At 46.0% G+C, this 21,366-nt stretch overlaps 1 protein-coding gene across 1 annotated transcript; it reads left to right on the forward strand.

The window, feature by feature from the left end:
* Positions 1–9,247: 9,247 nt before the first annotated feature.
* Positions 9,248–21,276, forward strand: LOC147601456 (serine/threonine-protein kinase MARK1-like). The gene is given in 7 exon segments (XM_086744675.1): positions 9,248–9,320; positions 9,900–10,012; positions 16,143–16,243; positions 17,331–17,492; positions 18,299–18,550; positions 20,917–21,004; positions 21,007–21,276. Coding segments are annotated over 7 exon segments (1,059 nt in total).
* Positions 21,277–21,366: the final 90 nt, after the last annotated feature.

The following is a 21,366-nucleotide window of genomic DNA, read 5'->3' on the forward strand; positions in this document are numbered from 1 at the left end:
ATAGAGAGCTATAAGGTCTCCCCTGAGCCTCCTCTTCTCCAGACTGAACAATCCCAGCTCCCTCAGCCACTCCTCATAAGGCCTGTGCTCCAGACCCCTCACCAGCTTCGTAGCCCTCCTCTGAACGCGTTCCAGGGCCTCAATGTCTTTCTTGCAGTGAGGGGCCCAAAACTGAACACAGTACTCGAGGTGCGGCCTCACCAGTGCCGAGTACAGGGGGACAATTACCTCCCTGTTCCTGCTAGTAACACTGTTTTTGATGCAAGCCAGGATGCCATTGGCCTTCTTGGCCACCCGGGCACACTGTCGGCTCATGCTCAGCCGAGCATCCATCAGTACCCCCAGGTCTGTTTCCTCCACACAGTCCTCCGCCCCAAGCCTATAGCGCTGCCTGGGGTTGTTGTGGCCGAAGTGCAGGACTCGGCATTTGGTCTTGTTGAACCTCATCCCATTGGCTTCAGCCCAGCTCTCCAGCCTGTCCAGATCCCTCTGGAGGGCCTCGCTACCCCCAGGCAGATCCACACTCCCAGCAAATTTGGTGTCATCTGCGAACTTACTGAGGGTGCACTCAATGCCCTCATCCAGATCATCAATAAAGATATTGAAGAGGACAGGCCCCAGCACCGACCCCTGGAGAACACCACTTGTGACCGGTAGCCAGCTGGATTTAACTCCATTCACCACCACTCTCTGAGCCCGGCCCTCCAGCCAGCTCCTTACCCAGCCAAGAGTGTACCCATCCAAGCCATGGGCTGCCAGCTTCTGCAGGAGAATACCGTGGGAGACAGTGTCAAAGGCTTTGCTGAAGTCTAGGTAGACCACATCAACAGCCTTTCATGAGCAGTTTCTCTCTCGCTCCCCCCACCCTCCGAGAGAATAGGGGGAGGAAAAATGGCTCAAGGTTTGAGATAAGGACAGGGAGAAATCCTTAAAGTTACCGTCACGGGCAAAACAGACTCGACTTGGGGAAAACTATTCATTTATTACTAAAACTAGCAGGAGAATGAGACAGGGAACAAGATAACCTCCCCCCACCCCTCCCTCTACCCGGGTTTAACGTTATCTGTACTACCTTCCCCTCCCAAGAAGCACAGGGGGGAAAAGGGAATGGGGGTCGCGGTTTCATGCCGCTGCTTCATCGTTGGCGGAAGAACTCCTCGCATTCCTCCCCTGCTCCTTCGTGGGGTCTATCCCATGGGCCACAATCCTTCGTGAAACTGCTCCGGCGTGGGTCATCTCTTCCATGGGGTGCAGTCCCTCCAGAACAGCTGCTCCAGCGGGCCCTCCACAGGCCACAGCCTCCTTCAGGCCTCCACCTGCTCTGGCGTGGGGTCCTCCACAGGCTGCAGGTGAATCTCTGCCCCTCCGTGGACTTCTATGGGCTGCAGGGGGACAACCTGCTCCACCATGGTCATCACCACAGGCTGCAGAGGAATCTCAGCCAGGAGCCGCATTTCTCCTCCCCCTCCTTCTTCACTGACCTTGGCGTCTGCAGCCATTCCTCACAACAGGCTGGCAGATGCCTCTCAGCATCCTTTTTACATCTTATTCACTTCTCATCTCCTCTCCACTTCTTGCGGCCGGGCCAGGCTGAGTTGGGCCCAGTCGGCTGCCCGGCAGGAGGCCAGAGGGTGAGGCCTGCAAGGCCCATAAGGCTCACGCCTCCCCCTCTCTGCCCCCGCTCAGCTGCTTCACATCTTCTCTCCCTACTTTTTTTTTCCCGTTTTTCCCCTTCTTAAATACATTATCGCAGAGGCGTTATCACGGGACATTCTGCTACCAATCGGCTCGACCTTGGCCAGCAGTGGGTAGGCCCTAGGCCTGGCCGAGTCCACTGAACAAAGGGGAGCGACTTCTAGCAGGTTCCTACAGAAGCTGCCACCTTAGGCCCCCCCCTCACTAAACAAAACCAGAACACTGCTTTAGGCTCCCACCTCAACCTTCTGGAGATTTAAATTAAAAATTAAATTCAATTTAAAACCTGATAATGGTAGCAGGCGCAGTGACACCTTTAATATAAAACAGGGGAAGAGATAGAGCACTTTCCTGGTAGCAACAGACCCGAGACTTGGCTCATGTCTTCCACCCTTCTGAGGACTGGCCAAGCTCTCCGTTGCACAGCTTTCTGGCCAGAACCGTGACAACGGTGAAACAAGGTCCCTGGGGCAGATAACTACGCTTAGCTGCAGGATTTACTTGCCAAAAGCTAAGGGCACATCCTGGGGAGAGACAGGTTCAAGGCTCTGTTCCTCAGTAAGATAAAAACCTGCAGTGAAGGATTAATTTGTCCCCTTATTACATCTGCTTACGTGAAATATTTGTATCTGCCATGAAGACGACCAGAGGGCTGGAGCACCTCTCCTACAAGGACAGGCTGAGAGAGCTGGGGCTGTTCAGCCTGGAGAAGAGAAGGCTCCGGGGAGACCTTACAGTGGCCTTCCAGTACCTCAAGGGGGCTTCTAGGAAAAATGGGGAAAAACTCTTCAGCAGGGCCTGTTGTGATAAGACATGGGCTACTGATTTTAAAATAGAGGGAGGTAGATTTACACTACAGAGAAGGAAAAAAATTCTACAATGGTGATGATGGAACACTGGAACGGGTTGCCCAGAGAGGTGGTGGATGCCCCAGCCCTGGAAACATTCGAGGACAGGTTGGACAGGGCTCTGAGCAACCTGATCTGGTTGCAGGGGAGTTGCACTAGATGACTTTAAAGGTCTCTTCCAACCCAAACCATTCTAGGATTCTCAGTGTTGATAAAAACACCAACTAGTTTAATAGACGATACCAATCCTCCCTCTACAATTTGGCTTTTCTTGATCTGCCCCAGCTGCACGGGCACTGCTTAGGAGGTGCGAGCCCTCAACTGCAGCCCACCCAGCTGCAGAGCCACACGGCTGTCAGCCGCCCCCTGCCTCTGGGCGAAAAACTTGGCCTTTCCATGAAGGCTGTGCAGTACTTTCCCCTTGGAAAGTTTTCGGAGCCGAGGCCGGGACGCGACGCCGCTGGCCCGCCAGCCCTCGCCCGCCTGTCCCGGGCCGGTTTCCCTCAGGGCGGCGGGGGCCGGGTCGCCTCTTCCCGCCGCCGTCCCGGCCCGGGGAGGGGGCAGCGGCCGCCTCCGGCCTCCGGCCCCACCTGTGGCGCAGCGGCGGCGGAGGAATTGCCCGGCGGCACCATGACGGTGGGAGCGCGGCAGAAGTACGGGAAGGTGAGGGCAGGGCCTCCCCCGCAGCCCAGGACCGGCCGCCGCCCCCCGGGGCAGCGGGGAGGGCGGGCGGCGGGGTCTCGGCAGCGGCTTCCTCGAGGGGCTCCTGGGGCACCTGAGGCGCCGGTGCTTGGGTCCGAGGAGGGGGCCGAGCCGGCTGGCGTGCTGGAGCCCTTGCCCGGGAGGAGGCGGTCCGGCTGGGGAAGGCGCGGCAGCGTTGTGTAACTGCTGTTTTGGCTCAAAATTGTTCTTTTGGTCTTCCTGTGTGGAAATTCCCGACTCCTGCAGTCCGGCGATTATTCCCACCCCACACCCCCCCGCCCCCGGAGGGCAGATGCCTTTAATTACAAAAGTGCTATTTGGAAGGATTTGATTCTTTTTCTGTTGTTCACGTCGCTTAAATACAGCTTAGATATGTCTTGTATATTTGTAGCAAAACATAGTTTTCTGTTAGCAGGAAAAATCTGTCTGGAATCTCTTTCCTACCGGAGAGGTAACAGATGTCAGTATGAGACCGGACTTTCTACTGCATTCTTTAAAAAAAAAAAAAGAAAGAAAAAGATTTTGTTAAGGATATGCTTGCTATGTCTGACATCCAGAAAATGCCAGTTAGCTTGGCAAAGTTACTTAATTTTGACATTCACAGAATTTACTGATGAGAGCATAGTCATGAGCTGCCTCACAAATACTACTGTTTCATGAAGAGATTAATAGAATATTTCATTCTTTCCTGATGGATTTGCTACTTCAGGTTTCCAGCAGAGTGATTTCCAAATCACAGTAAACATGCGTAACGTGAAGCAGTCTCAAGGCCGAAGAGCTTCCAACGTAGGCTTGATTTATACAGAGCAGCTTTGCGAGCGTGGTGATGCCGCAGCAGTTCACTGGTATAAGGGCGCTTCCAATAGCATTTAGGGCACAGGGTACTTCTTGAACACTGCATATTCCCTTTTCTGTTGGTCAGACAGAAGGTTTGCCAGTTTAGCTTTGGCAGTAAAGACCAACTCGTGAAGGCGTCGGTGAGGTGCGGGTAGGTAAGTTGTATATGGTGCAGGAAGGAGGAAAGAAGTCGCCAGTGCGAGATAGTGGGACAGGGGCAGATGTGGGAAGGGAGGGCTCTGCATCTCCTCCTCCGTCGCCAGGCTCTACCCCTGGGTTTGAGCTGCCTTTTTATTTTACCATCTGAACTCCCTTTGCGTAAGTTTTCATAGGAGCAAATACAGCAAAATTCAGCTGTGCAGTGGCATCGTGACAGCTGAAGGTCTTCATCTGCTAGTACCACTGTAATCCAGCTTTAAGAAATCCTAGGAATAAAATAGATACTGACTGGATTTCACCAGTTTCATTAGATTTAAAAATGTATGCTCTGTTTCAGTGTTTTCCATATTACAAGACATGATTTTGATCTAGTCCCACACAACCATAAAGTGTTACTACAAGGGAATTCTGATATTCCTGCCAGACTGACTGCAGTGTGTTAATTCCCCAGCCGTGACCAGCCATATGAGCAAAAACTATCAAGAGTGAAATTAAAATTCGATCAAGTTTTTAGTTTCAATAACCTGTAGCAAGTTATCTCTAACGCAGTACACAGATGAGTTCTTAAATTTGTACAGACATGAAAGTGGGTCAAAACATTCTTATTTTGACCCAAAAAAAATTTGTTTTGACAAAAAGCAATGAAACTTCCGTAAAAGTATTCTCGGTGATTTACTGCCTTCTTGTTCAGCACCAGTTTTAACAGCTCACGTGCTTTTAAGAGTTACTTAGAACACTTGGTTACTCAGAATACTTAGAACCTGTGTGTGTGGGAAACACGTGCCTCTGCAAACTAGCTGTGAATTTAAACTAATTTTGTTCTTGACTATAAGCCCACATAAAAGCATTGCTTCCTGTGGAGTCTGCATCCATTCAGTTTAACTATACTCTGTGGGTGTGTATTTCTGTATAAAAATAGATAGCTAAATGTTGCTCCGTGCTCCAGCCCTTATCAGCTGTGGGAGAAGTTCACTCTCTGGGTCAGTGACGTTGGCTGTCAAAATGATTTTACATGAAGGTATTTTCTATCACCTCTCCTTTTTTTATCCCCTTCTCCCGTCTCTCTCCGCAGAATGTCTGCAAAGCTCTGCAGAAGGGAAGCCGCTACTTGGTGGTCGGCCCGCAAGGATTAGCGACAGCCTATTCTGCTCCCTTTGGGGTGGCAGCTCAGGTGGCATCCTTTGTCCGCTAAGCGCAGCTCCACGCGCCCCACTGGGGAGGATGTGAGGCCATTGCTGCTTTCTTAAGATTAAATCCGAGACTTGCATCTCAGAAACCCTCTGGGACAAACAGTCCCAGCCCCGAGCACCTCTGCCAGCCCCTTCCCCCGCACTGAGTGCTCTTCTCTGCAAAAACTTCCAGCGCTTTATAAAATCAGATGGAGTTGAAGAAATGCAAGGATGAGGAAATGATCTTGGATTAATTGAGCAGAAGTTTGTTCTCCGACATGAGTTGGTTTTCTGAAGCTTTGGGCTATGTGTGGAACGGAGCCAAGGACAGATGGAAAAGCAAGTAGGTGAGGGAGAGAGAAAGGAAGAATGAAGGGAAGTAGAGGATGAGGGGGCAGCTGGGGAGGTGATATCTGAGTCTGGCTACTGAGAGGAATTGTCAAAGCAGTGGAGGAAACAGATCAGGAAAAGGTAGTCTTTGGTTTTCTGGTGTCCTTTCTCTGCCCTGGGCCCCCAACAGGATTAAGAGCATGAGAATACTTAAAAATATACTCAGATATAAAAGGACTGTGGTCTGAGACATGGTGAGCTTTGCTGCATCACTATGGTTCATCTCAAACACTGGAGATCATGGGCCTTTAAATCTTGAGACTGATGTAAAAATCCAGAAAGAAAATGAAGTGTTTTTGTCTTCTGATTTTGGGGCATTAAATGTTCACTGTGATTAATATTTTCAGCTTTTCCTGTGCTCCTGTGCAAGCTGCATATACTTCTCTTACTGAGAACAGCGTTTATATCTCACATACTTGATTCTGGAAGCTGGGGCTGTAAGAACACCCAGTTCTGTGGTGTCCACCAGAAAAGAAAATGGATTACCAGCTGCATCTGAAAAAAACTACATACAGCATTTGGTATAAGACTGTACAACCATTTTGTATCAGAAGGGGCCAGATAACCTGCCAGCTCCGTCTTGATTTCCACATGTGGAAGTTGTAGCTAGAGAATGCGAACATCAGATGGCTCAGCTCAGTGGTGTGGATGGAACGGCTTCCACGTCACGCCTCCAGGGATAGAAGTCTTGTATTGATGACACAGGAACATGGGCCTTCAAAATTCTGTGGGTTTTGGCTTTGTTTGTTTTTTCTGTCAGTCTTTTGTGGTGGCAGTAAAGGATTTCCCTGCTAGCACTCTTTCTGTATTCTAGATCTTTCTACTTTTTGATAGTGTTTTTGTAATCGAGGAGTTGACTTACGTTCTGGAAAAAAATGCTGTTCATTTGCCTTCTTTGCCTTTTTTTTGAATGAAGGCGTTTGCATGTCTTAGCTCGCCTGGTGCAACTTTAAGGGAATAACCTGATTGCCATCCATACGGAACAAGAATGATCTGTAAATGCTGTTTCTGTGTGAGCCTGAGAAAAGAAAAGCCTGATGCATGTTGGTGAGTCACCTTCTGCTGAGCAGTGTTGCTATAAAACAGCTGGTGATTCATGCCAGGCTGTTTTCCTTCCTCAGAATAAACTGATAGTTTTCTAGTAGAATAAGCATCCTACAGCTATTTGTAATAAGCTTTTATCAATCCACCAAAAAGATTTCTGAATATGTCAAAATCATCACTTTGTGGCAGTTTTTGTACTCCTTTTTGCAAGTTTTGAATGCTTTTGTGAATAGATTCTGAATGATCAGATACATGCAGCAAAGCCCATCAAAATCCTGACAACCAGGATTTTGTGCTAATAATAAAAAAATCCATTGCTGATCTATTCTGTTACCAACCCGACTACGCCGAGCAAGAGGATGATGATCAGCCGGGTCAGAGCAGAGAAAGGAGGCAGGCGCAGCACCTTCAGGGCGTCCCCTGTTGTTCGTAGAGTGCGCTCTGGGTCTCCCCTTCTCCCTGCTCCGAGCCACCTCTATCTACACCCTCAGCAGATTCAGTAGCAAAGTACTGACCAGACGTTGCTGTGTGCACGGCCAGCGCACGCAACAAGGCCCGTCAAATGTGCTCTGCAGGCTAAGAGCGGTTCTGTTTTGTAACGTAGCGTAGCGTACAGACTCTGCATCCGTTAGCAGCGTTAATAGTGCCGATGCAGTTGTATTTATTTGCTTTGCTTTATTTGCTCAGATAGTTTTCATGAAAATTGTGGGAAACCTCATCAATATCTAGTGGGCTGACTTTTAAGAAACACAGTTTGGGTCAGATCGTTAAATATCCTGACCGAGGCTGCTGCTGTTTAATCAGCTGACTGGAAGCGCAGCTGAACTTACACAGATGTAATATTGATCCTGGAACTGGATCATTTGTGTCACTTCAAAATGCTTGACTGTAAGAGCCTGTTTAAGAGTTGTGCAATAACTCAGTACGCCTATGAGATCATGTATTTAAAAACAGAAGCAGCAAAAGTTCAGGTATTGAACGGATGGATACCCAGAGGAGATTACATGGAACTATAGATCCACCTACTGAAGAGGCATGAAAAACCCTAAGTGGGAATTCTTGGGTTTGCATATTAATTCAAGAAGGATCAAGAAAGGGAGAAAAGATTTGAGCAGTGTGATTCCTGTCATCCAAACACCTCATCGTGCTTAAACTTCAGATTTAATGAACAGTATTTTTTTAATTGGAATTGCAGATATTGCATATAGCAATACATGTTCACAATCTCTTCCCCGTTTTCCCCCTCAAATGCCAAAAAATCGGTTCTGTGATAGAATTTTGAACAAATCTTTAAGTCTTATTGTCAGCAAAATGTTAACTGGCCCAAGTACAAAGTTCTGTATTGTTCTTTGAAGGATACAGCTATTTGGATCTGTAATTTGGCAGCAGCACTACCTACAAAGAACTTGGTTATATCAATGGAAAATTGAGTCTTTTGCTCTTTGTGAGAAATAACTGAATTCAGTGTTTGCGAGGCATCTTTGTAGCCTGTGGGAAACTTGACTTGCTGGCACTTGTTTTGCTCTTCTGTCAACCTAGTGAGCAATATTAGCATCTGTCCCTAAAGAGGCATGTGTGCCTGTTACTGTAGGAGGGAAAATTATTTTAGCTGTTTAAAAATAAATAAATAACTAAATAAATATGCCCTTAAGGAGCAATTGTGGTGGTGGTGGTTAGGGATTCCAGCTGATCAGTCTTCCAGGGATATAAAAGATCCAGGCTACAGCAGAAGGAAATTTTCCAAGAAATGCAGGAGAAATTGTTAAAGTAAATATCTGCATGGCACAGAGAGAGTTAAGAAGCATTTCTCCCTCCAGCCAAGCTGTGAACATATTTAGGTCAAGGGCAGTGAGAAGATCCATAGGAAAAAATGACCAGTTGGCATCACGATCTTGTAACAAATGACTGTAAGAAGCATCAGCACGCTCCTGAAATATTCCTTAGTTTCTAAACACTTCCTTTGTTATTATTTGGAGGAGTTATTTATTGTGATAGAGTTGGTGTTGCAGAAATATCTAGAGATCTTAACCAAGGTAAGGGCATGAGTGTCAGGCACTCGGCAAGATAAGATTAAGAGGGAATGGAAGTGAAGGGTACAAAATGAAAGATTCTTGTGTTTGGACCTGCAGGCTTTTTCTCTCAGTAGTTCTTCTGATATTTTGGGCAAGGGTGACTACTAGGGGAGGATGAACTGATGTAAAGAAAAGGACGTGAAAGATAAAAGAAGAAACTATAAGATGTGAGGGGGTGAAAAGGTGTGAGGGAAAGAGCAGCATTCAGATTATTATGAATTTTGAAGTTGTTTTTCCTCTGACCTGCTAGCACAGATTTAATTGGGTATGGTAAATGGCATATTGACCTAAAGCTCATTTCTTTTCTTAGCAAATTATGAAGGATCGGTGGATGAATGTTGGCCATGAAGAAGAAGAACTAAAGCCTGAGCCTGAACCAGATTTTATTGACACTAAGACAATAGGTAAGACTTTTACAAGGATGTTGCAGCTGATATATGCAGGCAATTTTATCTTGTAAGTCAAACGAAACTCTTACTGAATTGGAGATACAGTCTCATCGTACAAGTAAAATGTTTTATTTTTATTTAAATGAGAAATTTCATTACAGTGCTGTCCTTATAACTACTGTTGTGACTTGACTGAGCTGACGTGAGTCTACAAGCACAGCAAGAGACAAATAAGATTACAGAATTCAACAGGCAGAAGGAAACAGATTTTGTTGTGAGGGCAACAATTTTTATCCACCATGGTCAGAGAAAGATACTCCGTTGGCCCTAGTTTCTGTTTGCCAGTGTTTTACTTGTTTGTTGAATCACGTTGAACTATGTTGAATAACATAGTTGAGAGTTTTCAAGAAGAAAATAGCAATGAAAGAGGGGAGTTGTAGGCTTTTTGATCTGCACAGCAAAGATGATGCTGGTTGAGTTGAATCCTAGTTACCCGTTACATTCTAAGGATTTTTTTCTCTGTTTGCTGTTCTTCAGTTGTCAATAAACCCAAGCACTTATTTTGCTAATGTATCTAGCTCTCTTTACTTCTAGACATTATGGTCAAAATGGGCTTTTCAAGAGAAGAAACCCACGAATCTTTAGTGAACAAAAAGTACGATGAAGTCATGGCTACTTATCTGCTTCTAGGTAGAAAACCGCCTGAAGTAAGTGCTACCTAATTTACATCTTTGATTTTGGCCTTTACCTCTGGCTGGGTTGAATATTCTGGTTGTTGATGTTTTATGAACTGTTTTGTAACATCTTTTTTTTAAAGAAAAATTGTGATTGGTAATTTATAATTATTAATTTCGTCTATTTGGCTTTCTGAAACCACTTCATTTTGGACTTCAGAAATGGGGTGAGGTGTAGAGGAACCAACCTGCTTGTTTCCTTGTGTGTGTGCCTCTTGGTGTTATGAGTTACAACCTCGTTCTTGTATTAAGAAATGATTCATTTACTCGTTCTTCTGTTATATCATTCGTAGTTTTGTAAACCGCTATCTTATTACTGCTTCAGACATCTTTGTTCCAAATAGGAGTCTGTCTCTCCTAATGTGAAAGCATCTACTTTGCCTTGAGGAAGTTCATGTGCAGCAGTGTCCATGTTTAGGATACACAATGAGGAAATATTGGTGTTAGAGAAGGCAGGATTTCTTAAAAACATATTTATCACCTTCACTCGTATCAGTGTGGCTTAAGAGAGTTGATTTCAAAAACAATTACTGCAGTTGTTAATCTTCCTGGCAAAAATGGCTTTGAAACAGTTTATTCAGGAGTCTCTGTGGGGTGATAATAATGCCAAAAAGCTGTAGACGAGGGAGACCTAAACACACAGTAAATCCTGCAGAGTTCATGGTGTCCTACAGTACCCAAGTGTAGTGTATTTGAAATCTTTTGCCAGCATGCATTGCTACGTAATATTAGCACTTTGAAAACCTCTACCACCCCAATTGAGCACTGTATGTCATATACTGAAAGCAAGTCTTCAGCAGCTAATCTGTGCGTGGTAAGGGGAGGAGCAGAATGATTGTAGGTATTCTATGAAGTGTGTGCAAACTGAAATTAGTAACACAAAGTCAGTCATAGAATCACAGAATCATACAATGGTTTGGGTTGGAAGGGATCTTTAAAGGTGTCGTAGTTCAGCCCCGATCGGGACCAGACTACGCAGTCTCTCTCTCACTCCCCCCACCCTCCAAGAGAATAGGGGGAGATAATGTAAGGAAAAACGGCTCGAGGTTTGAAATAAGCACAGGGAGAAAATCATTAAAGTTACCGTTACGGGCAAAACTATTCATTTATAACTACAAACAGCAGGATAATGAGGCAGAGAACAAGATAACCTCCCTCCACCCCTCCCTCTTCCCAAGCTTAACATTATTTCTACTACCTTCCCCCCCCGCCGAGCGGCACAGGGGGGAAGAGGGAATGGGGGTTGTGGTCAGTTCATCACGCGTTGTTTTACGCCGCTGCTTCATGGTCAGGGGAAGAACTCCTCGCATTCCTCCCCTGCTCCGTTATGGGGTGCCACGCATACGCCACAGTCCTTCGTGAAACTGCTCCGGCGTGGGTCATCTCTTCCACGGAGTTCAGTCTCTCCAGAACGGCTGTCCCAGCGGGCCCTCCACAGGTCACAGCCTCCTTCAGGCATCCACCTCCCCCGGTGTGGGGTCCTTCATGGGCTCCAAGTGGATCTCTGCTCCTCCGTGGACCTCCATGGGCTGCAGGGGGACAACCTGCTCCACCACGGTCGTCACCACAGGCTTGCAGGGGAATCTTGGCCAGGAGCCGCATTACTCCTCCCCCTCCAACTCACCTTGGCATCTGCAGCCGTTCCTCTCACAAGAAAAGTTCTCCACAACAGGCTGGCAGACGCCTCTCAGAATCTCTTCACATCATCCAGCTCATCTCCTCTCCACTTCTTGCAGCCGGGCCGGGCAGAGTCGGGCCCAGTCGGCCACCTGGCAAGAGGCCAGAGGGTGAGGCCTGCAAGGCCCATGAGGCCTGCACCTCCCCCTCTGTGCCTCTGCCCCCACTCAGCTTCTTCACATCTTCTCTTCTCTTTTTTTTTTTTTTCTGTTTTCCCCTTCTTAAATACGTTATCGCAAAGGCGTTGTCACGGAACATTCTGCTACCAATCGGCTCGGCCTTGGCCAGCAGCGGGTCCGCCCTAGGCCCGGCCGAGTCCACTGAACAAAGGGGAGCGACTTCTAGCAGTTTGCTACAAAAGCTACCAGCTTAGGCCCCCCCTCACTAAACAAAACCACAACAAAAGGTCATCTAGTCCACCCCCTCTGCAAGGAGTAGGGACGTCTCCAACCACATCATGTTGCTCAGAGCCACGTCCAGCCTGGCCTTGAATGTTTCCAGGGATGGAGCATCTACCACCTCTCTGGACAACCTTGTTCCAGTGTTCCACCACCCTCAGTGTAAAAAAATTCTTCCTTCTGTCCAGTCTGAATCTGCCTCCTTCTATTTTAAAATCATTACCCCCTGTCCTGTGGCAACCGGCCCTGCTGAAGTTTCTCCCCATCTTTCTTATAAGCCCCCTTGAGGTACTGTAAGGCTGCTCTAAGGTCTCCCTGGCACATTCTCTTCTCCAGGCTGAACAGCCCCAACTCTCTCAGCCTGTCCTCATAGGAGAGGTGTTCCAGCCCTCTAATCATCTTTGTGGCCTCCTCTGGACTCGTTCCAACAGGTCCATGTCCTTCTTATGTTGAGGGCTCCAGAGGTGGATGCAGTACTGCAGGTGGAGTCACACAAGAGCAGAGTAGAGGGGCAGAATTGCCTCCCTCGACCTGCTGGCCACGCTTCTTTTGATGCAGCCCAGGATGCGGCTGGCTTTCTGGGCTGCAAGCACGCATTGCCGGCTCGTGTTGAGCTTCTTGTCCACCTGCACTCCCAAGTCCTTCTCCTTAGGGCTGCTCTCGATCCATACACTACCCAGCCTGTATTTGTGCTTGGGATTGCCCCAACCCATGTGCAGGACCTTGCACTCGGTCTGGTTGAACGTCATGAGATTTGCACAGGCCCACCTCTCCAGCTTGCCAAGGTCCCTCTGGATGGCATCCCTTCCCTCCAGCATGTCGACCACGCTACACAGCTTGGTGTTGCCAGTGAACTTGCTGAGGGTGCACCTATGCCACTCTCCGTGTCACCGACAAAGATGTTAAACAGAGTCGATCCCAATACCGACCCCTGAGGAATGCCACTTGTCACTGGTCTCTATTTGGACATCAAGCCGTTGACCACAACTCTTTGAGTGCAGCCAGCCAGCCAATTCCTTATCATCAAGTGGTCCGTCTGTCAAATCCATGTCTCTCCAGTTTAGAGACATGGACATTGTGTGGGACGGTGTCAAATGCATTGCACAAGTCCAGGTAGATGATGTCCATTGCTCGTCCCTTATCCACCAATGCTGTAACCTTGTTACAAAAAAGTCATTGAGTACCTCAGCCTTCTCCATGTCCTGGGTAACCAGGTCTCCCATTTCCTTCCAGAGAGGGCCCCCATTCTGCCTGGTCTTCCTTTTGTCCCCGACATACCTCAAGAAGCTTTTCCTGTTGTCCTTGATGTCCCTGGCCACATTTAGGACTGTCAGGCCTTCCTAACCTGATCCCTGGCCACTTGGACAATCTCTCTGTATTCTTCCCAGGCTACCTGTCCTTGCTTACAGCCTCTGTAGGCCTCCTTTTTGTTTTTCATTTGGTCCAGGTGCTCCTTGTTCATCCATGCAGGCCATCTGGTGGTTTTGCCCGACTTCCTCTTTGTTGGGATGCATCGCTCCTGAGCTTGGAGGAGCTGATCCTCGAATATTAACCAGCTTTCTTGGGCCCCTCTTCCCTCCAGGGCTTTATCCCATGGTACTCTGCCCAGCAGATCCCTGAAGAGGCCAAAGTCTGCTCTCCTGAAGTCCAGGGTAGAAAGCTTGCTGCGTGCCCTCCTTGTTGCCCTAGGGATCTGGAACTCCACCATTTCATGGTCACTGCAGCCAAGGCTGCCCTTGAGCTCCACATTCCCCACCAGCCCCTTCTTGTTGGTGAAAGCAAGGTCCAGCATAGCACCTCTCCTCGTTGGCTCCTCTGTCACTTGCAGGAGGAAGTTGTCATCCACACATTCCAGGAATCTTCCGGATTGCCTGTGCCCTGCTGTGTTGTTCTTCCAACAGATGTCAGGGTGGTTGAAGTCCCCCGTGAGAAATAGGGCTTGTGACTGTGAGGCTGCTCCTGTCTGTCTATAGAGGGCCTCATCCTCTCGGTCCTCCTGGGCACGTGGCCTGTAGCAGAACTCCACTGTAATGTTGCCTGTCCCTGCCCTTCTTCGAATCCTGACCCATAAGCTCTCTGTCAGCTCCTCATCCCTCCCCAGGCGGAGCTCCATACGCTCCAGCTGGTTGTTGACATAGAGGGTGACACCCCCTCCTCATCTCCCCTGCCTGCCCTTCCTAAAGAGTCTATATCCCTCCGTCGCAGTGCTCCAGTCACAGGAGCCATCCCACCACGACTTTGTGATGCCAACAAGGTCGTAGCCCCGCAGGCGTGCACACTCCTTTGTTCCTCATGTTACGTGCATTAGCATAGAGGGACTTGAGCTGGGTCCCCAGTGAAGCCAACTTACTGGCTGGAGCAGCTGGAATTCCCTTCAGCTGCATTTTAGGTGCTCTCCTGCTGACCTGCGATCCTTCTGCAAGTTCTGGGCACGTGTTGCTGGCACTGGTGCCATAGTGACAGTGGTGGGATGGATTGTGGTTCCTCTCCCCAAGCAATGGTAGTTCAAAGCCCTCTTAATGAGTCGGCAAGTCTCTGGCTGAAGATGCTCTGTCAGGTGGACCCCATCAGCCCCCAGTAGACCAAGTTTCTCAAAGGGAGTCCCATGGTCTAAGTAGCTGAAGCCCTGGCTGTGGCACCATTCCTGTAGCCATTTGTTGATTTGCTGGATTTGACTGGCTCTTTCAGGCCCCTTCCTTTTGACCAGGAGGATCAAGGGGTCTAGCCTGCACCCTAGAGTCCTTAACCATTGCTCCCAGGGCTCTGTAATCCTTCTTGACAGTTCTCAGGCTGCTCCTGGCTGTATCACTGGTGCCCACGTGAAACAGCGGCAGCGGATAACAGTCAGTGGGCTGTATGAGGTTTGGTAGTCTCTTGGTAACATCCCTGATACGAGCCCCCAGTAAGCAGCACACCTCTCTAGAGAGCGCGTTGGAGTGGCAAATGGGTGCCTCCGTACCTCTCAGAAAAAAATCACCCACTACTATCCCCCATCGCCTTTTCTTAGTTGCACTGGTCGTTATGTGGGGAGCAGGGTCGGGCTTGCCTTGCTCAGCTCCAGCATCTCTCCTGATGCGCTGGGTCGTTCCTCTTCAGTTTTCAGAGCTGTGAAGCGATTCTGCAGGGGCACCACAGGTTTCAGGGGAAGTCTCTTCCTCCTGCTGGCCCTTGCCTTTGCAAGCTCCCATTCTGCTGTATCATTGGCTCCCCTCCCTTCTGCATGTGTTGGTGGGGGAGTTTTTGGCTGTTTGGCCAGGGGCTGTGGTTCTGGTGCAGACTGCGCTTGGAACCAGCTATCCAACTCCTTCTCAGCCTCCCTGATGCTACATAGCCTTCTCACCGCCTCCTGCAGCTCCTCCACCTGAGCAAACTTTCTGCGGGCAGGGCTGCCGCCTGTCCCTGCCCCAGGAGAAATGTCCAGGTGCTTCCTGCAGCCTGAGGTCTGCACTGCAGCCTCTCCCTTCAGCAGCTCCATCTGTGTGGAGGCAGTCCCATCAGTATTTCTTGCTGCAAGACCTAGTTGCCATTTTATCTGCATCATAGTTTCTGGGTTGAGTGACACAGATCAATAATCTTTTCATTTTTCTCTTGAAAAAATGGCTGGAGCTCTAGTTGGCAACTTCATCTGCACAGGGAAGCCTTTCAGCCAGTCAGATAGATGTATTCCCTGGGATGCCAGTTTGTTCTTTGATCCCAGAGGCAAAGAATTCCGTAACACAGTATGTGGGAATTGGAGAATAATACTTAGTAAAGCAAGTGTCAGAAAAATTAAACTTTCCTACGTTTACTTTTAGCATACTCTCAACGGTACGGTAATGAGATGGTGAATGAGCTCTTGGGAAAAAAATAGCTGATGATATAAATGATTTGTGTCAACAAGATTAACCTAGTACATTTGAAGACATTAAGGATACACATCAATGGCTGAAACTCTACTTGTATTTGCTTCCAATGCTTACATTTTTGTACAACATAATACACAGTAGGATAAAGTATTTCATTTAATTTTAGTCTTCGTTTTCTTCTAGAGTAATGTATTTTCTGGTAGTGGAATGACAAGGAGGAACACTGATGTTTGTGAACGTTCTTCAGATCGCTGTTCTGCAATACAGAATGGGAAGGACAACAGGTATTCTTCAAATTTTCTGGCTTATTAATTTTGGTACAAGAACGGAAGCATAGAAGAAACAGGCTGTGCAATTAGTCAATACCATTATGAAGCATGGTGCGAAATGCATAAAGTCTGACTAGGTTTTCGTCTTCTCTTCCACCACAATTTCTATGTTTGTGATGAAATTAATAACTAAATGTGTAGATCTGCCTTGTACTCTTTTTATGGAATCACATAAAAATGGAATGTGCTTGGGTTGTCGTCCAGCACCGAGTTCAGTAACTGTGCTCACAGCTAAGTAGGCAGTTCTACTGTGGAGACCTTCAGGTGGAGCGCCTTAGCAGTGTAGCCTGATTCTTTTTCATTTCTCCTAGTAATCACTCCAAAAGCTGAAATTGTTCACACTCATCGATCATTTTCGATATCAGGTTTTGGCCTATAATAGTATTTTAGTAGTGCTGGAAACCACTTGGTACCTGTAAATGGGATGAGAATTACACTCAGTTTAGTATGTTTTGTGAAATACTGTTGTATTTAACACTGCCACAATTACGTTTTTGAAAAATACGTTCTTTGTTCATCTTTGGTGTTAGTTAAACCCTTTACCAGACTGAAAAATACAACATTGGCTTTAATGGGCAGTACTGAAAACTGGATTTTTTTTTTTTTTTTACCTAAAGCAGTAAATCTTATTCTGAGAGTCTATTTAATCAGTCTATTTCAGTCTTGTGAATTTCTGTTTCAGTACTTTTTACTGTTTCCACGTACTCTTTGTAATCTTTCTTCACTACTTTGAATAATATGTCTTTATACTTCATTACTTTGAATAGAAGTCTCTAATCTTGGGAGGAATGAAAAGGCCTAATGTAACATATATGCTGATTTGATTTATGGATGAACATAATTTTCTCAGAATTCTATATTCTTTACATTAGCTGACCAAGGCAGCCTGGTCACTCCGTCTTCTGCTTATTTAAACAGCACTTCCCGTGTTCTAAAAGAAAAAAATAGTTGTCATTTTCCCTGTCTACTAGGGGTTTTTACACTAACCCTTCTCTTCCCTTTTCATTTGTCCATCCCTCCTGCCTTGCTGCCACTGTAAAAGCCTAACAGAAACGCCTGCGAGTAGCCCATCTTCTGCAGGCTCTGCAGTAGCTTCTGCTGTACCAACACGGCCTCGGCATCAAAAGTCTACGTCTGCCTCTGGTCGTCCCATAAAAGTTACACTGCCAGCCATCAAAGATGGCACTGAAGGTTACCGACCAAGGTAATAACTTTATTATTGTTCCTTTAATGCTGTGCACTTTTAAAATCTTGTTGTTCCGTTCATTCTATACTTCAATATGTTGGTAGTCTGTTCAAAGCTGTCATGTTGCATTCTGTTTCAGAACAGTAGCTTACTCAAGTAGTGTGAGTATTACAGAGTATTTAGGCCTGATTCTGTTCATCACACATGCCTGCATACAGTTAAAGAAGTTCCTTGACTGCCTCCCTCTGGAAGCTTCTGGAAAACTTAAGTAGTTAAAAATGTTAACAAATTTAGACAGGCCCATACAACATAGACCACCAGAAATTCAAATGAAATACTGAAATGTTAACCTCTTGGTTTTGGAGATTGCTAGGCTCATTTCTGTCCAAAAGCACTATAGTAGAGCTGCTCTTACTATTAACTGCCCAAATAGCTTTATACATTTATTTGTGCCAGATGATTACTATTTAAGAAATATCTGTTAAGTTTTTGGAGTGCTTGTCTGTTAAAGGTTTTATTTCTCCAGAGGAGGGCTGGGAACACTTTCAGATCATACTACAGACTTTCCCACCTTTTTTCCTTTGTCCTATTATCTGTGTATACTTTGCAAACTGCTCTTAATATTGAGATAATTTGATTTTACATAAAAATATCTCTTGATTACTTCCAACTATGAATCATAAAGACAAATCAGTAGCAGATTCAGATTTTAAAAAAAAAAATCAAGAGCAGGGTTTCTTTTGCTATCTTTGAGAAATGGTTGTCATGTAGGAGGGTTTCTAGCATAGTCTTTCTCTGTATTTATGCTTCTGTTTTCCCAGCAGTGCAGCTCAAAGAGCGCCCGCTGCTCCCCCGTCCGCTCACAGTATGAGCACTACCCCTCCAGACCGAACCCGCTTTCCTCGGGGCAGTTCAAGTCGAAGCACTTCCCATGGAGAGCAGCTAAGGGAGTGGCGTGATGCCACTTACAATGGACCGCCCGCCTCACCATCACATGAAACCGGTGCTTTTGCACATGCTAGAAGAGGAATGTCAGCCGGTATAATAAGCAAGATAACTTCCAAGTTTGTTCGCAGGTTAGTACCTCGATTTTTAAGAGAGGAAAACCAACCAACCAACCAAAGCCCAGCCTGTAACTAGGGCCGTAATTGGGAAGTCATTGAGAATTTCTAGTTAAATGTAAATTTAGTTAGAATGGTGCTTCCTGTGTGTGCTCCTTCCAGAACCTGCCTTGTTTTACTTGTCTGTGTATATTGTAACCATTGTGTTTGACCAGCTATTCTGCTTCTTTATCTTAAAGGAGCAAGAGAACGCTACTCAAAAGGGTTTTTTTTGCTCATGCCTTACAGCTAAAATACAAAGGTGCTACAATTAACTACAAATCAAATTAACTTAAATACTGAAAGTGATGACTTTAAAAGTGAGTCATTATTTAAAGTTAGCAATATTTTACTTTTTTAACTGGGTGCAGTTTGTTGCAAGGGCTATATTTACAATGATTTGATTGCTGTGCTTAGAGGGAGTAGGTACTAACAAATGATCTCAGGGAATTCTAAAATCTACGTATAAATGTGTCCATACTGCATTATTGATAGTTTTACAACAGAATTGTATCTTGGAAACCTCTATTTTCTTTGCAGAATCATGCTGTTATGTACTGAATTCTATCAATTGTGTGAGGTGTTTTTTTTTTAAAAAAAAAAAGACAACCCAAACAACAAAAACTAGGATAAATTCACAGCTAGATTAAGCTAGTAGTTGCAAATTCCTAAGTAAAGTATCATTAATTGCATAAGGTGGTATTACAAGGGGAAAGAAGAGAGAAAGCTAGAAATGTAGTGATGTTCCTCATAAAATTGATGGAACCTGATGAGCTGGTATTGTGTCAGTGTGTGTCTAAGTCATACCTCCTATGATGACCTGGAGAAAAAAAAAAAAAAGTAGGTGAATGCTTTTCTTTTTTCAGAAACCTGAGGATGCAGGACTATGATCCTCTATTATTGGTATCTCCAGCACTTACATAATTGCAGGGAGATTATTTTTTTTAAAACCAGAGAGCAAATTAACTTACAACAAAGTTAGTCAGTCAACTGTGTTGTCAGTGTAGATTTCCAAAAGAGAAAGCCGTTATTTAAAAAAAAAAAAACAAAGGCAGCACATTCTTAACACGATACATTGTATAACAGACAATGCATTTTATTTACATTGGCCCTTTTCAATTCAAAGTCTGTTAGCTGTCGAATTCTTGACCTGGAAAGGGAAAAGAGATTAATCAAATGTTCAAATACATGAAGTGTGAAGTTGCTTTTAGCTCTTGCTTTCATTCTCTAGCTTCCTTTACTTCTTGTCATCCTACAGTGTCTGTTTTGGGCTAAGAGTCGTTTGAGATCTTATCCCTGCCATGCTCTGTCTCTTAATATCAATGTGGTTCTCTGGGGATCACACTGAAAGTTAAATTAAAGATGCTTGTTTTGACTCCTCTCGGAATAGCAAAAGTTTTATAGACTATCAAAATGAGAACAGCACCTTTCCCCAGTGAGGGATGGGGAGTCATCAGACATCTTAAGTACCTGGGACGAGAACAGAAATAGTTGGCTGTGGAATTACTGTCAAATAATTAGTGCTGTTTCTCAGAATGCTTTCTCCAATGGAATAAATAATCTGTTCAGTAAGGAAGCATCAGAATAAGAACATTCATTGGAAACTAGTCCCTTGAAATTTTGTGCAAGTCATTGCATCAAGACGCACTTTGCATCTCCATGTCCCTCTTACTTCTGCAAAAAAGCTGCTGTCTGTGTACTCCACTGTTTGAGAAACAAGCGATTTACGACCAAAGTACAGCACAACATTTTCCCTCATCAGTTAAACAATGTTATTATAAGGTCTTTTTACACAGAGAGGGGTCAAAAATGCATCATAAATGCAAAAGGAGGGAAGGTGGAAAAGAGGGGAGGATATTAACTGAAGACTTGTGAATCGCAGGGTGGGGTTTCTTCCTCTGCTGCTTTTACAGTAGGATTTCTGCTTCAGGACTGTGTCCCTCAACTTCAGTTTTGTTGGTGTATGGCACGCTCCAGATCGTGAACTCAGCAGAGCTTCCGTCATGCTTTTTCATAGATTCCACTTTCTTTGGAGCAGGATGGAGTACCGTGTGTCTGCTGCAGTTACCATTGCACATGTCATCAGAACGTTTTAGAGCAGGGGTTTCCAAACTTGCCTTGCTTGTGTGCCACCACTGGGCGCTGCACCGAAGCGCACATCAGTGTAGGAGAAGGTGCACAACTGTTCCAACAGGATCCGTCTAACGCTTGGAATTAGCTTGCGCGTAACTAGTGGTGTGTCAGTCACAGCTTAGAAACCCCTGTTCTAGAACTGTATTTCTCTTCTGTCTCTTGGCTGTACGGCTTTTACGTTTGACTGTTCTGTATGTCGCTTCTTCCAGGAGCGTTTCTGGGGACACAAAAGACAGAGAGAAGGAGGATAGCAAAGATTCGAAGCCACGCTCCTTGCAGTTCACGTGGAGTATGAAGACCTGACCACTAGTTCTATGGACCCGGATGATATGATGAGAGAGATTCGCAAAGTGTTAGATGCCAATAACTGTGATTATGAACAAAAAGAGAGGTTTTTGCTCTTCTGTGTTCAAGGTGATGCACGACAAGACAGCCTTGTTCAGTGGGAGATGGAAGTCTGCAACCTGCCACGACTGTCACTCAATGGAGTTCGTTTCAAGAGAATATCTGGGACTTCTATCGCATTTAAGAACATTGCATCCACGATAGCAAACGAGCTTAAGCTGTAAAGAGAACCTAAATGTTTTGGGATCAGGGAAGAGTCATACATGATCTACACTTTGAATGTACTGGTTACGCCTAATGTGATTGGCCTGTGA

This window comes from Chlamydotis macqueenii, chromosome 3, assembly GCF_036417535.1.
Source record: "Chlamydotis macqueenii isolate bChlMac1 chromosome 3, bChlMac1.mat, whole genome shotgun sequence".
Classification (NCBI taxonomy): Eukaryota; Metazoa; Chordata; class Aves; order Otidiformes; family Otididae; genus Chlamydotis; species Chlamydotis macqueenii.